This window comes from Malus sylvestris, chromosome 4 (assembly GCF_916048215.2).
Source record: "Malus sylvestris chromosome 4, drMalSylv7.2, whole genome shotgun sequence".
Lineage (NCBI taxonomy): Eukaryota > Viridiplantae > Streptophyta > Magnoliopsida > Rosales > Rosaceae > Malus > Malus sylvestris.
Window position 1 is genome coordinate 5,025,003 of NC_062263.1, and position 15,846 is coordinate 5,040,848.

At 35.7% G+C, this 15,846-nt stretch overlaps 2 protein-coding genes across 3 annotated transcripts; both read left to right on the plus strand.

Annotated features, from left to right (window-relative positions):
• Positions 1-485: 485 nt before the first annotated feature.
• On the plus strand, positions 486-4,010 carry LOC126619350 (transcription factor bHLH143-like). Of its 2 annotated transcripts, none has more exons than XM_050287703.1 (4): positions 486-731; positions 1,061-1,651; positions 1,873-2,035; positions 2,119-4,010. In XM_050287703.1, exon 4 carries the CDS (start codon positions 2,136-2,138, stop codon positions 3,234-3,236), a length of 1,101 nt encoding a protein of 366 aa, XP_050143660.1. In that variant the 5' UTR covers positions 486-731; positions 1,061-1,651; positions 1,873-2,035; positions 2,119-2,135; the 3' UTR covers positions 3,237-4,010. The 2 variants fall into 2 exon arrangements, with proteins under 2 accessions (XP_050143660.1, XP_050143662.1); XM_050287705.1 differs by having other exon boundaries at positions 1,072-1,651.
• A 7,070-nt stretch (positions 4,011-11,080) lies between these two features.
• On the plus strand, positions 11,081-12,163 carry LOC126619359 (endochitinase EP3-like). Its single transcript, XM_050287715.1, has 2 exons — positions 11,081-11,437; positions 11,595-12,163. The coding sequence occupies exons 1-2, from the start codon at positions 11,134-11,136 to the stop codon at positions 11,993-11,995; spliced, it is 705 nt and encodes a 234-aa protein (XP_050143672.1). The 5' UTR covers positions 11,081-11,133; the 3' UTR covers positions 11,996-12,163.
• Positions 12,164-15,846: the final 3,683 nt, after the last annotated feature.

Consider the following 15,846-nt stretch of genomic DNA (forward strand, 5'->3'; position numbering starts at 1 on the left):
ATTATTGTTAAGGGCAAAGGGAAGAATTCGAAATTATTACAGTAAATTAGGGGAATGGGGAGTTTTGAATCTGGGACTCATGTGATATTGGACCATAAGCACTCCAATGAAACCTTCCTTCTAAATTGCGCTTTCATGAACTTCAAATTTTGAGAGAACTCAGCTTCAACTGACATTTGCGACCTGTATAAGACAACCAGGCGAGCCATTCCGGCCATCGCTTCCCCTTCATCATTTCTAACGACTGCAAAGCAACAGGTAAAATTGCACCACATCTGCATTGAGCTTGTATTTACCTTCGAGAGGAGGGATCCAACGCATCTCCTTTCTGATAGTATCACAAGAGGTTCCCAAATGAAAATTTCCTACCATTGTTAGTCTTTTTGTCAAAATTACCATTAAAACTTGACTTGATGTCTATATGAATAATGACTGGAAGTCACGTGACATTGTAACCCTACGTATTAAAAATTATCGTCCTCCCAAATTTAATTGGATCTTTTAGGTTTTGTATTTCAGTGGTAAGGGCAAAAGGGTCATATAGAGGTCGATATAATGTTACCAACTGTCCAACGCATGCGCTCCTTTTAGTCTCACTATCTCACTCTTTTCAACTCCGAAACAGTTCACTTTCCTCTACTTTTCTGTGCTTACTGTGACCAGAGGGAGCCTGTAAGATTCTTCAGTTCAGATCAGATTTCAGATCCATCCAAGTCCTTTCACTTTGCACTGTAAGTCTGCCATCCTTTCCGTTTCGTTTTTCTTCTTGTTAATCGTGGTGTTTGGTTTCTTTTTTTTTTCTTTCTTGTATTCGTTTTCGATATCCTGTGTTTGGTTGCTGAGAAAATTGAAGACATGGACTTGGAATTTGGATAATTGCTTCTTAAAATTTTGATTCTCTGGGAGCCATGAAAATTGGATTTCTTTCCGTACAAAAAATGAGGAAATTGTTCAAGAAAATAAACATCCGAAAGTTATCGATTTCTTTTATTCTACTTTCCGAACAGAAAGGATTTTCTGATAATTCTCCGATCTTACATATACAATTATATATATGTAGTTTATGTGCAGGTAATTAATTGGTGAAATATCCGTAGGCAAACAATCGTTGGACATCCAGTGAAGAATCAGATAGAACAATATGCCTTGGTTGGGTTTGTCAGTTGACGTCTTTCGTAAAGTTGTGCACTTGAACTTGTATTGGAGGGTTATTCTGTAAATTGCTCGTTCTGATTTCACTGAACTCAACCCTCAAGTTGTTCATCCTTTTGTTGATTTTTCTTCAAGCTTTCATGGGGTCGAATCAGTTTTTCGTTGTGTGTCCCGATATCTATAGAATTAGTTGAAGGTAGAAAGCCAAACCTGTGTTTGTCTTCAATCTCAAACCCCCTTTAAGTTTCTCTTCTAGTTTTGTTTGATATAATCCTCACTGTATCGGTCTCTTCGGTTCTCATCTAGCTTGGCCTCTATTATTCTTCCCTCTGGAATCCTCTGGATTGAGTGGTTTCATCAAGGTTCAAGTGTAGTTATGGTGTGTCAAGGTGCAAGCCAGACGAAATTTCGGGCTTTGAAACATGAAAATGGGATGGCTGGAAGACCAACAATTATAGTTAGAGTTATTGCTTGCTTTCAACCTTTGCAGGATTGCCAGGTTAGTATTGCGTAACCAACTTTCAGTTTCTCTCAGTTCCCGAATTTTTGTTAACTGTTGGCATGGTCAGTTGCTGGCCTATTTTCCTTTAAACTATGCGTTTTCTGAGAATGAATTATGCTTACTGGTTTGCTCGGAATTATTTACTCTCATATCCGTAAGAGTTCTGTTATAAGTGTAGACTGTGTAGTTAAACTGTGTTTTTCGATGGTTTTCCGCAGGCTGAGTACTTTCGACAGCTGCTTAAGCCTATTACGTAAATTGGTTCGAGATTTCCTGTCGTTTACCAAGCCAGAATTTGTAGTATTTTTTTCCTTTTTGTTTGTGAAGGACCCAGAAAGTAATTGAACGTTGCTGATCAAAGAACCATCTATCTCCTGTCAGGTATTGTAATGTCTTGTTTGTCATTGTAGCTATGATATTCATGGGTCATGCATAACTGATCATCTTTGTTCTGTCTTGTATAGGTGATCCCTTTAGTTGGATGGTCAAGGCGAACAACTCTTTCCCTTTTACACAGCATTCTGCTCGGAAACTGCCTTATCTGAATCGTACGAGCATGTTGCTGGAGCACGTGCAACATGAATGTTTTCCATCATCTACCAACGAGGGGACTTGGCCAGTATCTGGACATATGGCATTGCCAGCGTCTACAGTTTCTGGTATTCGGAGTCTGAATGCTAAAGAAGCAAATAAAGACCGTGGGTTGCTTCAATACTTACCGCCACATTTGCAGACCTTACTTCCTCCTCCAAACTCGTATCTTCATGAAAAGCAGTCACCATTTTCTTTTGAATTTGGTGGTGGGATGGCTGTACCAAATGCAAATCCAGGTTCTTCTCAGAAGGGGTTCTTTATTTTCGACCAGTCTGGGAATGAAACAAGGCTAATATACAATTCTGTTTGCCCTCCTAGCCAGTATCCACCTATGGCCAGCGCGAAGCTTGGGTGTGGTTATGATTCACATAAACTGGGACAAACAACCAGCATGGACCAAATTGGTCCAACCAAGTGCTTCTTATTTGAAGAGACCGGTGAGAATCATATAATTGAAGAGAGTGAGATGCATGAAGACACAGAAGAAATCAATGCATTGCTCTACTCTGATGATGATGATGATGATGATGATTGCGGGGAGGATGATGAAGTAAAAAGCACGGGTCACTCTCCATTCTGCCGTCAAGAGAATTATGGAAAGAACGAAGATGTTGAGGAAGTAGCAGAGAAGATGTTTAGTTCTGAATCTGATCCTCCAAACAAAAGACACAAATTGCTTGACGGTGGCTACGTGCAATTATCACCAGTGAAGACTGTCATTAATTCGTTACAACTCGATAAGTCTCATGAGTACGGGAACAATACGGAGTCAAGCAACACTCTTGGCCAGAGCCAAGGAGAGGAAGCAAGTTGGAGTAAGGGTAAGATGAAGTCGAAAACAGACAAGATTTGCGAGACAGTTCGAGTTCTTGAGAGCTTAATTCCTGGTGCTAAGGGCAAGGACCCGGTTTTGATCATCGACGAAGCTATAGACTACTTGAAGTCTATGAAGCTTAAAGCCGAAACTCTGGGAGTGAGTTTCCACTAAGCCACTATGGTCCTTGGATAACTAATGTGTAGCTGTAGCAGAGTGGTAAACGTGGTAAGCCTCAGAATTCTAAAATGCTATTTTCACCGCATTTTTCATACTATGTTTGCACCACTTCTCTAATAGAGATGTGATCTACGGGTCGGTGGATCCTACTTCTGTTAGAGAGTTGATACAATGCGATGAGTGTAGCATTACTCGGTGAATTTGAAATCACTAGAGGTGGGGTCCTTCTCTTAGTATTTAGTAAGATAATGTGGGGCCTAATAAAAAGTAAGAATGATTATGTTTAAGCTTTATTTATGGGGTGCGATTAAAGATAAAATAAGTCACCAGAGATTTGATTTGAAGGCATGTGGGGAAGGAGGGATGATAGTGGTGGGGACTGCTGTTCCCTCCTGTTTTCATCAAAGTGTTGATTTAGTGCATGCGCGCTAGGGTTAGGTGATATCGGGTCCCATCTTCACCTGTCTTTAAACTTTTTTTCCGGTGATGGAAATTGGAATGATGCAGCAAAAGTTTGGGTTTGTTTGTTTTACATATGCTGGAAAGAGGAGGTGAGAGAATCTTAGTCCCAAAGTAAATGCACTTGTACGGTGGGATTTATGGGATGGGTGTGGTTAACAAGAAGACTCTTCTAGGAGTTCTAGGAGTCCAAGTCTGCAAGGAGTGAGTGTGTGATGCTTTTCTGAGTTTGTAGACAAAGTGTCTGTAAATAACTATGGTGTGGAAGAGTTGAATGGATATGGGTTCCGTAGGGAACTGATTTATGTACGCTCATTTTTTTTTCTTTTCATTTTACACCTGTTTTGTTTATTTTTCTCATAATTCTTATTTATTTGTTTAATTCAAAAGTCTAACTAACGAAGGTGTGCCGAGAGAGAGAAGCATACTATAACTGTCTTGATAGTACAAACCCAACGCCTAGTTCAGTTTTCCCTTTTGAGTAGACCTAGAAAACGGAACGTGTTTGTGTTTAAATCTGTTATTTTAAGAGATCGTATCGTGACAAACTTACTATCTTAATGGGTTTAAAAATTAAATCCAAATCCGACCATTAAAATTAACTTGTTACCCGATGCGCCCATTAAGAACAACATATTACCTCAATAAATAATCAAATGAAAAAAACTTCATAATTCATATTAAATTTCTAAACATGAACATTTGAATGCTGAAGTTTCTTTTGATTCAACAATACAATTACCATCAATTCATTAAGCGCTACATCTACATGCCACGTAAATGTTACTTAGAGAGGCAAGAAAAAGGTGGATTTGGACCTCGACGACCTCCAGATGTGACACCGGTGGAGTGGGAGATGGGTGATGCTTAGAGGCGGATAAAAAGGTTGGGGGACAGAGATGGTGTGGTAACGGTGGGGAGGGAATCCACCTGGTGGTGGTGTAAAGTTGTGACTTGTGAACGATGTGGAGACTAAGAAAGGTGACGGCTCATTTAGAGGCCTTTTTTGTATTCCAAATTACCAAAGTAACCTCTCTTTTAACGCGGGTCGAAATGGGTTATCTGTGAGTAAATCTTAATCAACTCGTTATCTTAACGGGTGTTTAACAGGTTGACCCAATAACAACCCGGCTCGTAAGTCTAAATCTGAAATCTTATGTTTCTCATGTTATTTTGTGCCGGGTAAATGAGTTGTGCATGACGTTGTCAGAGCACATTTGTTCTTATGTGTTTCTACTTGGTCAGACACAATTTCCATTGTTGTAAAGCTCTCACAACATTGGCAAAAAAAAAAAAAAAGAAAAAAAGAAAAAAAAGAAAAGGAAAACTAACAAAAAGTCTAAAAAACTTTAGTTTGAATGAAAAATGACAAATAGATGTGTAGTAAATAGTACCAGGTAAAAGTAAAAATGTGGTGTTTCATTAAAACTCAAAAAAAAAAAAAAAAAAAAAAAAAAACAAGCTATCACACCAACTTTGCATTTGAAATTGATTTGTTCATGTTTTCAAAATTTGAGCTATCTTAAATCAAATCTAGAAATTGTTCAAATTATAAAACTTACATTGGGGAAAGAAGGCCTTGCATGCGTTTGTAAGTAGTTAGACTACTCTTCATCTTAACAACTGGCTTTATTATAGAACCTCACTTTCTTCAGATACACATTGGGTTGGTTCTCTCACCATCTGTTGAGAATGAATCCCACATTGATGGGAGGAGGAGCTTTGCATAGGCTTCTAAATAAGTAAGCCGCTCCATTGTCAATTGGTTTTATGGTGAAACCCTAATTTTCTTCATGACCTTAAGTAAGTTGTCCCATGTGTGAAGTCCAACTGTTGCATGTTCTCCACGTTACTCCCTTTGTGTGGTCCACATGTTAGACTTGAAAACTTGCCACACATGAGGGAGTGTATTGAGAATGAACCCCTCATTGATTGGAGAAGGGATCTTATATGGGCCTATAAATAAGGTGGGTTGCTCCTCAAATTATCAATTGATTTATGATGGAACATCAATTTTCTTCACCATCCATATTAGATGGTTATCGTTGAGCAATCAAAGATGCCTATGTTAACTGATTAAAGTTTGGTGTACTTTTTTCAAATCAATGGATGTTTTCATGTCGTTGTTATTTGATAGATATTGTTGATATGTCTTTGATATTTGGTACCAATATGTCAATATAATGTTGTTAATATGACGTCGATATTAGGTACAAGTATCGTTGTTTATGTCGTTTGAGTGCTTCTGTGTATTGGAGTGGATCATTTTCGACGCATACCATTTATTTGATGTTACAAACGTTTGATTTAATCAAACATCAACCAATGACTTTACACTTTGATTTAATTTAAGGAAAACTAATGAAAAGGGCTTGAAAACTTTGAGTTTTAATGATAAAGACAAAATAAAGGGTAAAGTGAATAGTACTAGGATTGACTTTTTAGTGTAAAAATGTGATTTTTCGTTAAAATGAACAGTACCAGGTGCTTTTCGTTAAAGTTCCCTTTAATTTAATCAAACATCAACCAATGACTCTACACTAATGACACAATTTTGGCATGGAACGGTCAGGAAAGACTCAGCAATGCAGTTGCGATTTAAAAAAGCAAAAATGCCTGACTATAAATTATCTTCTAGCAGCTATGAACTAATAATTATTAACACAATGATTAGAGACGTGGCGTTATAAACACAATACATTAAATACTAGTTTTTGCAGAATTGATGCCCAATTGACGACGATTCTATAATTAAGAACGTTTATAACGTATTATTCGGAAATGATCTCATCAACCTATCTTATTTAGGTTGCATTCCCAAATTTTTATCACATGTTAGTATTAAAGAATAATAAACAATAATTTTGTTCATTATACTAACACAAGGTTTGAATTTGACTCACCGTATCGAGATGATAATTGAAATTGAAAATCGATCAATGTGGTTCCGAAAAATGAGTGTCGCAAAATCAATATGATCATTCCATCACAATCTGTCAAAATTTTTGTATATACTGATGTGGCACATAACTGAGTTCTACAAGTTTAATTAAAAACTTAATATATATGTATATATATATATATATATATATATATATATATATATATATATATATAATCTGTTCATCTTCTTCTTCTCCTCCCATGCGACCTAACAACTGCGTATCCTAGCCTTGTCAAATCCATTGACAAAGTCCTCCTCCTCTCCGCAGCCCCTCAAACTCAACTCAAGTCCTACGCACACGGCGTATCCTAACTTCTGTCGACATCTTTTAACTTTCTTGGTCCTCCTTCCTAAAAACATCTCCAACACCACCGACGATAACCTCAAAAGTCTCCCATTTGGTCATCTCCTAATCAGCCGATTTTGTTTTCAATTCGCAGGATTATTATTATTATTTCCAAGTATTAGTTGTTTTTTTTTTCGAGTCATTGACCATAAGAAAAATTCAACATATTTGAATTTTGATTCCAAGGAAATTCAGATCAAAGCGACCAAAAAAAAGACGCAGCTGCTTCCCCTTCCACTATCTGTAGAAATCTGAGATTTCTGATACTTAAAGACGACGGCTTTTAGCTTAAGCTTCTGCCACAAGTGCTTTTCTCGAAAGCCCAAATGCCTTCTTATTGGCTGCGGTTACATGTGCGACTGGGAGGGGTGGAGTTGGGGCTGTAACGGTTGCTCGGATGGGAGCGGGAGGAAGAAGATGAACTGTTCATATTCTTTTTTTTTCTTTTTTTTAAAGTTATTAATTATACAAAGCTAAAATTTATTTTTATTATTAAATCTTTTTAACTTATAGGGCAATATTTAATTGGACTTGTGAGACTCAGTTTTGTATCACATTAGGACATAACAGAATTTTTGACAGAATTGTATCAGAAAAACCACGTTGATTTGCAACACTGGCACCACATTGATCGATTTTCAATTTCAGAGAACGTCTTAATAAGGAATCAATTTCAAGAACCATTTGTGATTAAAACCCTTAAAACAAAAGTGTCGATACAAATAGTGTACACAATTTTTTTTTCTCGAACAAACAATATTATTTACACTAAGGAAGAGATGATAGACTTAGTCTCATTATGGGCTAACAATAATGTGGTTCAAATTCGTCTTTGGTGAGAATCGAGCCTAAGATCTTTCCTGTAAAAGTTAAGAAGAATACCATTAGACTATAGTACTAAATGTTTTGTGTGCAGTTGAATTGACAAAATCAACCTAACTTACTTAAGTTGCATTCCCAAATCTATTATCACATGTTAGTAATAAAGAATAATAAACAATAATTTTGTTCGTTATATTAAAACATAAGTGTGGATGAAAATTAAGTACATAGTTGAATTGACAAAATTCTACCTACATTAAGCAGAAACATCCGCTAACCTATTCATGAACACTGAAAAAAGAGGAGGGTGTCCTCAAAAGGACTCTGATGCTTAATTAAAAAAAAGTAGGGAAATTACGAACTTGAGACAGTTATGAGAAGTAAGTGACTATGTATTGAGAAATGAACCTCTCACATATAAGTTGATACACTGATTATGCTTTATTTCTGATGCGGTGTTTTATCCTCTAACACCTATTTCTATATATGTTCACTGTTGAAAAATCCAGACCACATATCACATCACATCAGTAACTGAGTTAACGGAATGAAAAAAAAGAAATACAAAAAAGAAACACATAAAATAAAGTGAGACCTAATAAAGCGTAGCTGAAAATAAATCAAACATTAATAAATTCTACTTTCCTAAGTTATAAAATTTGGTACATTCTGTGATGCCGTGCTGGTTATGATGATTGACCATTTCACTAAGCTGTCTTTCTTCTCCTCGACGGCACGACGTATTTGATACATGGACCGATTTCATCATGAAGGAAAGGGAAAAATGCATGCATTGATAACTTTAAAAGTTAGGCACTCAATGGAATACACTTGATATGGACAACTTGTTTGCTCCTTAATTAGTGGTGCCGCCAAGCTTAATACAAATGTCCAAATTTATTAGGTCGTGAACCTTAATAGATACACAACAAATCTTAACTTAACATGTTATGTTATAAAATAATTAGCCTCTTGCTATACACGTAGCCGTGTGACGATTTACTTTGTTTTATTATTTTTTTAATTTTAGATATTTTGAAAAATAATCGCGTATAACATTCTTACTACGTGAATTTTTTAAAAACTTTTTTGTTACTTTCTGAAATCTAATAAGAGAAAGATAATTTAAATTGGACGGTGCTATTTAAATACTCTATTTACTTCCCGCACAATTTTTTAATTTCCGACCGAACTAATAAAAAGGAAGGTGTGGTTAGCACCACCCTTTAAATATTATAAAACTACACCTGTTTGACATTTTCATAAGAGAGAGGATCCTCGCCGAATCCTCTTTGTGAGGATCTTGGGGATCCTCCAATTACATCCGTTTATTGTGTATCTTGTGGTCAGTTTTTGTTAGGTATTGTTTATATTCAATTTTAAATAAAAAAATTTACAATGATTTCTGATCGCACGATGTACGATAAATGAATGTGATTTGAGGATCCCCAAGATCCTCACAAAAGGATCCGGCGAGGATCCTCACTCTTTTCATAATTATATGCCGGTTCAATACCTTTAACTACTAGAATATTATGTGGAACTACTTTTCACCGTTTCGTTTAGTTTAATAGCTAAAGAAGTTTGTCAAAAAAAAAAAAACATAGCTTAAGGAGCTGTATTCCGTGATTAACGGTTATAAAAAAAAGGCATTAGGACGCAACAAAAAAAGGCATTTGGACTCTTTACTTTCCTCTTTTTCTATAAATATATCAATATAAGATATTGACGCGACTTAATAATGATCGTTCAAATAAGAAGAGGTTAGAGTGAAGGAGAATTTGAAAAAGAAAAAATCCTATACTCCTCTACAACAAGACGTGGAGCATTAAGAACTTTGTATATGCTTATAAAAAAAAGTGAACTATTATACATCTTCATTCTAACACATTCAAAGCGTGAGTCCTATTCACTCACTGTCTATTATAGGGATAAATATGTAATTTACTGTTCTTTCGTAACATTTGGTATATACTTGTAAATCCAATTCATTTTTAGTATAATAATATGTTTACCATTTTTAATATACAAATGTATAATCAATATAAAAACAATGACTAAAACCTATAAATTAACTAAAAATGAACATGATAAAAATACAAAGGTACATAAGTTTAGTAAATAACTATAAAAAATTAGAACATTTCAGAAAAAATCAGATCGAAATTCAAAATCTCAAAATGCATTCTAAATTGCATCCAATTTTTTCAGAAAATGATCCAATTTGGAGTTAAAATTTAAACGGCTTAATTGAAAATTCCAATCCAACTTACACCCATAAATGCATAATTGCTTCTAAATTTTATATTTGAACATTATCGAACTTATTGAATCCAACTATCTTCTCCAGCTTTGTCAGATTAAACCCGGGATCATGATCTTGGGAAGTTTGTTGATGGCTCATGTGATACTTCCAAGGGATGTGTGATTGTCTCCAAAAGCACTTTGCTCAATGATACGTTACTTATGGAGCGAATCTCTGCTTTCAACTTCTTGATTTATCCAAAGGCTCTCATAGTACGTATTAATGAGTATTGAAATTGAAGCCAAACTCAGCTTTCGACAAAGGGTTGTCCAGTTTGCCAAGGTGTTAGCCAAGTATATTCTAGAAGGGCTCAGTCTCACGTAATTCCAACTAAAAAAACTTCTTTGGACCATTTCGTTGAACATTATATAGGAACATACCAATTCTTGCTATATGTCGAGATTTCTCAAGGGTGGCTACAGGAAACAGTAAGGTAATGTTAAAGATTGTCAAGCCTTGTCAATTGAGGAATTTCATCAAGCATTTAATTAATGTGCACAATAAGAGGAGGAGGTTGTAGTTAGTAGATTTTTGAAGTTGTTGGTGGATCATAGACAACCAATGATCACATGTTGGCTCCACCATTGAATACAGTACTCTTGATATAATTATATTGTATTGTACACGATTATCTACTACAGATTTCTATACTTCTTTCTATAGTACCAGATAATCGTAGCCTTTGTAGGTAGATTAAGGTTAAAAAAGCCTTTTTGTCATCATATAGTCTTTAATTCATTTTAACAAAGTAAAAAACTTAGGATTAAAATACCTAACCAGATAATAGTGGTTTACTATTGACCATCAGAACAGCCAATTTGGAAATCATGACCATGGCGGTCCATTGAAATTTCAAACCATACGTGTCCTCAAGAGAATCATTTATAGTGCAATATGAATTTCTAGAAACCCTAGCTGCAAATTTCATTGCCTATAAATATGTCCAACTATCTCAACTTTCATTTATCATATCATCGCTCGCTTCTTCATTGGTCCTTAGTTCCTTACAGAAAAAATGGCTATCTATTCTAGAAAAAATTACCTCCCAAGCCTCATTGCAGTGGCATTTGTAGCAGCAGGAGCCCTGTTGCCCACAAGTGTAACAGCGCAAACTTCTGTGGGTGATATTGTCACTCAGGCATTCTTCGATGGGATCATCAACCAGGCTGCTGCAGATTGTGCTGGCAAGAGCTTCTACACACGGCAATCTTTTCTTGATGCTGTGAACTCGTATTCCGACTTTGGCAGCACCGGTTCGGCGGATGACTCCAAACGTGAAATTGCAGCTTTCTTTGCTCATGTCACCCATGAGACTGGCCGTAAGATATTCCTATTTATTCTTTTTACCTCCAACTATATAATATTTATAAAAGCAAAACAAAAAAGATACAGTTGAATTAATTAAGTAGTTAACGTCCTAATTAACGTGCAATTATACTAAATCTTTGTTTTGTATTCTTCTTTAAATATTATCAGACTTCTGCTACATAGAAGAGATAAATCGTGACACATACTGCGATACAAGTCGAACAGATTATCCATGCAACCCTAACAAACAGTACTACGGACGTGGACCTCTCCAACTAACATGGAACTACAACTATGGAGCTGCTGGAAACAGCATTGGTTTTGACGGCTTAAACTCACCTGAATCCGTGGCCTCCGATCCCGTCCTTGCATTCAAGACTGCATTGTGGTTTTGGATAACCAATGTCCGTCCTGTTATAAGTCAAGGATTTGGAGCCACAATTCGAGCCATTAATGGTGCTGTGGAATGTGATGGTAAACAGCCTGCCCTAGTTCAAGCCCGCGTCAACTATTACACTGATTATTGCTCCCAGTTTGGTGTTGATCCTGGCACTAATCTCTCTTGCTAAATTATAATTATAATTATTAGCTTACTTGTATGCTTCGAACGAATAAATAATGCAGCCTAAAAGCATACGAATAAATTCCAAGCCCCGTGAAATAATTAAGGAGAGGGCTACCTCCTGTTGTGTAGTCCACCAAATAAATTACAAAAATAAAGATCATCGTGCTCAGAAGCTTGGCCTCTTTCAGATATGATCTGATTGAAATGTAATCCTATAATTAATTCTTTTTATGCCTGAGAATCAACCATTCCATTGCAATTAATTCATATCATAAACATCCCCATTTCTTTGTTTTATATAAACTGTTATTCAACAATAAGATTTGAGAGTTTACTCCAACAAGCCAATGCACATGACAAATTGTCAAAACTCAACATTCGAGTTTTGACTTTTTCTCCAATACAAAGAATCACACCAAAATGGTCAAAGCCACCACGCCTTTGAATTTTTCTATTTAAACACCATAATTTACTTAAGTTCGCCCCAAATTTTATTTACACTTACTTAAAAACTTTGAATTTTAACTTTTCTAAGAACAACACATTTGTTACCCAAATGCCCTTAAACACCAACACGCCACACCCACAAACCCTAAACTTTAACTTGAAATCTAATTGTTTTAAATTTGATTCAACACTACAAGCAAGCGTTTTCTAAGTGTATTTTTTTTTCTTTCTAGAAAGTTATTGCTCCCAACAATGCATCCATGTTGAATGCAATTCTAAAAAACACAGGAATTAGTGTATCGAAATGTCTGTACCTAAGTATCTTGTAGTGAATTAGTGGCACATAAGAAAATATGCAAAAACATAAGTGTTCCGAAAAATTCCATACCTAAATATATGATATTAAACTAGTGTACCGAAATGCCGATACATAAATATATTATACTAAACTAGTGTACCGAAATGTCTGTATCTAAACATATTATACTAGCCTAGTGTACCAAAACGTTTGTACCTAAATATATTGTAATGAATTAGTGGCACATAAGAAAATATGCAAAAACATAAGTGTACCGAAAAATCTCTACAAAAATATTTTCTTGTATAAGTTACTTACCATAATAAGAATTAAAATTTATAATATTTTCATAAAATTTAATTTGAACACCATAAAATTATAAATAAAAAAGAGAGACATTGAACACATATACTGGCATTAAATAAAGTCTAGGGACTAAAATCAATTTTTAATCTTGTTTAAGACATTTTTCTAAATTTCATCTTATTTAAGGATTATAATCTAGTTTTCAATAAAAATATTATGATAAGTTGAAAAGTTGAAATAATATGTTCTATGTTGTCTTTTCACACAATGAAACATTAAGACAAAATTAAGATTATGTGGTGGAGCGAACTTAGGTTGGTGGTATTTTTATTTTTTTTTTAAAAGAGAGACAACTAGTTGTAAGCCATGATTATTTACCATTTTGGGTCCAGAGAGGCTATAACAATAATGACTAATATAAAAGGACAATATGGATATTCTAAGTGCGACATCCCACATCGCCCAGGGGAGTGATCTTTAAATGTATATTCCCATCCCTACCTAGCACGAGGCCTTTGGGGAGTTCATTGGCTTCGGGTTCCGTAGGAACTCTGAAGTTAAGCGAGAAGGAGGCCAAAGCACTCCCAGAATGGGTGACCCACTGGGAAGTTGCTCGTGAATTCCCAAAAACAAAACCGTGAGGGAATGGTAAGCCCAAAGCGGACAATATCGTGCTACGGTGGTGGAACGGGCCCAAGATGTGGTGGACCCGGGGCGGGATGTGAGAAATGGTAACAGAGCCAATCCCTGGCCGGAAGTGTGCTGACGAGGACGTCAGGCCCCTAAAGGGGGTGGATTGTGACATCCCACATCGCCTAGGGGAGTGATCTTTAAATGTATATTCCCATCCCTACCTAGCACGAGGTCTTTTGGGAGCTCACTGGCTTCGGGTTCCGTAGGAACTCCGAAGTTAAGCAAGAAGGAGGCCAGAGCACTCCCAGGATGGGTGACCCACTAGGAAGTCGTGAGTTCCCAAAAATAAAACCGTGAGGGAAAGGTAAAGCCCAAAGCGGACAATATCGTACTACAATGGTGGAACGGGCCCGGAATGTGGTGGATCCGGGCCGGTATGTGACACTAAGAATATAAGTTTTGCATTATGGATATTCTTAAAAGCTCCTAACAATAATGACTGATATACAAGGACATCTTCAAGTGGTTTATAAAGAGCTCCTATAACATGTTATTATTATTATTATTTTTAACTAAAATGTAAAATAAAAAAAAAAATTGATTGGACATGCTCCAAGTGTATGAGTGTGTTTTTAAGTACTTCAAAAATGACCGAGTGCACTTTTAATGAAAGGATTTTTAAAACCAAGTCTTGGTTAAAATACAAAAGAATTATGGAAAAGACCTTGAAGTACTTCATGCAAGAAGTATAAATTGATGCTTCTTGTCAAATGCAGTTGAAGTGCTTTTGGAACTTAAAAACACTTTCACTAAAAATGTTTTCAGTCATTATAAAAACACGTCCAAACATGCATCGATAAACCCATCAACTACCTTTTATTCATCTGTTAGTAATCTTTCTGATGTCGAAAAATATTTCCTTTTTTTATTAATACAATTATATATTTACAATAAGAATGAAAGATTCTGTCATGATAAATTGACATATAACAACTATAAATACAGTAGCTGGACCACTTGTTTCCTGTGGCTGCGGGTGGCTCGTAGTTTTGTAAGTGTAGTTTGGACCATGATCTGGTCTTGCAATTGCAGTTTGGACCATGATCTGGTCTATCGTAGTTGGGACTCGGTAGCTATGTAGATAGTCTAAGACATGATTAAAATTAAAAAAAAACTAATTAAAATGACTTGAAAGCTTTGAGTTTTAACGATAATGACAAATTAAATGGTAAAGTGCATAGTACCAGGATTGATTTTTTTAATGTAAAAATATGGTTTTTCGTTAAAGTGAACAGTACCAGAAACTTTTCGTTAAAATTCCCAAACAACTAAATCAATATATGCAAGTAATTAGAGAAAATTCAGGTCTTCAAACAGGATGCCTGCTACGCCGGCTTAAAGTGTAAGTATAGGCGTGAGTTGTAGATCTAAATATAGTCAAGTTGACCACAGTCCTACACATAATTTCAAATCACCATTTCAATATATTTACACTAATGAGTGAGAAGAATAAAGCGGTATTGAACTCACCATTACAAGATTCAAACCTATATAGAAACTTTTATAAAATGACGCTCTAGACAACATGAGTTGGTCTCTGTTTGTTTGTTGTTTTTTATTTTTCTGTTTTTTAACAAACGATATATCTACACTAAGGGAATGAGGGAGTAAGCTAAGCTTCATAATGAGCTAGCAATAATGTAGTTCAAATTTGCCTTTGGCAAGAATAAAATCTAAGACCTCTCACTTATAAATGAAGAGAAATACAAATCTAGATTGGAATACTAAGAGGCAAGTTGATTAGACCATAGTACTAAATGGCGAGTTGTTATCTATTATAACTTATATATGCTTGTCTTCTTTGTTTGCCGAAATATTTATGGGGACCAAAGTATCAACCTTTATCTTCTCCATTTCAATCCCGACACCATAACTGGACAACTCATGCCATTGGCCAGGCATACAAACAACCCTGCGTTTCAAAGGGTGAAGATCTGTTCCAAGAAAATATGTTGAGACACTGGATTTTCATTGTGGTTGCAGAGATGAGTGTGAAGATGAGAAGATAAAGGGAAATTATCTTTAGGCATTTTCATCCTTCAACCCGTCATTAGTGTCTTTCACATCCTTCTTTTTAATTCAACAACTAAAGCTTGAAAAATTCCCAAAAA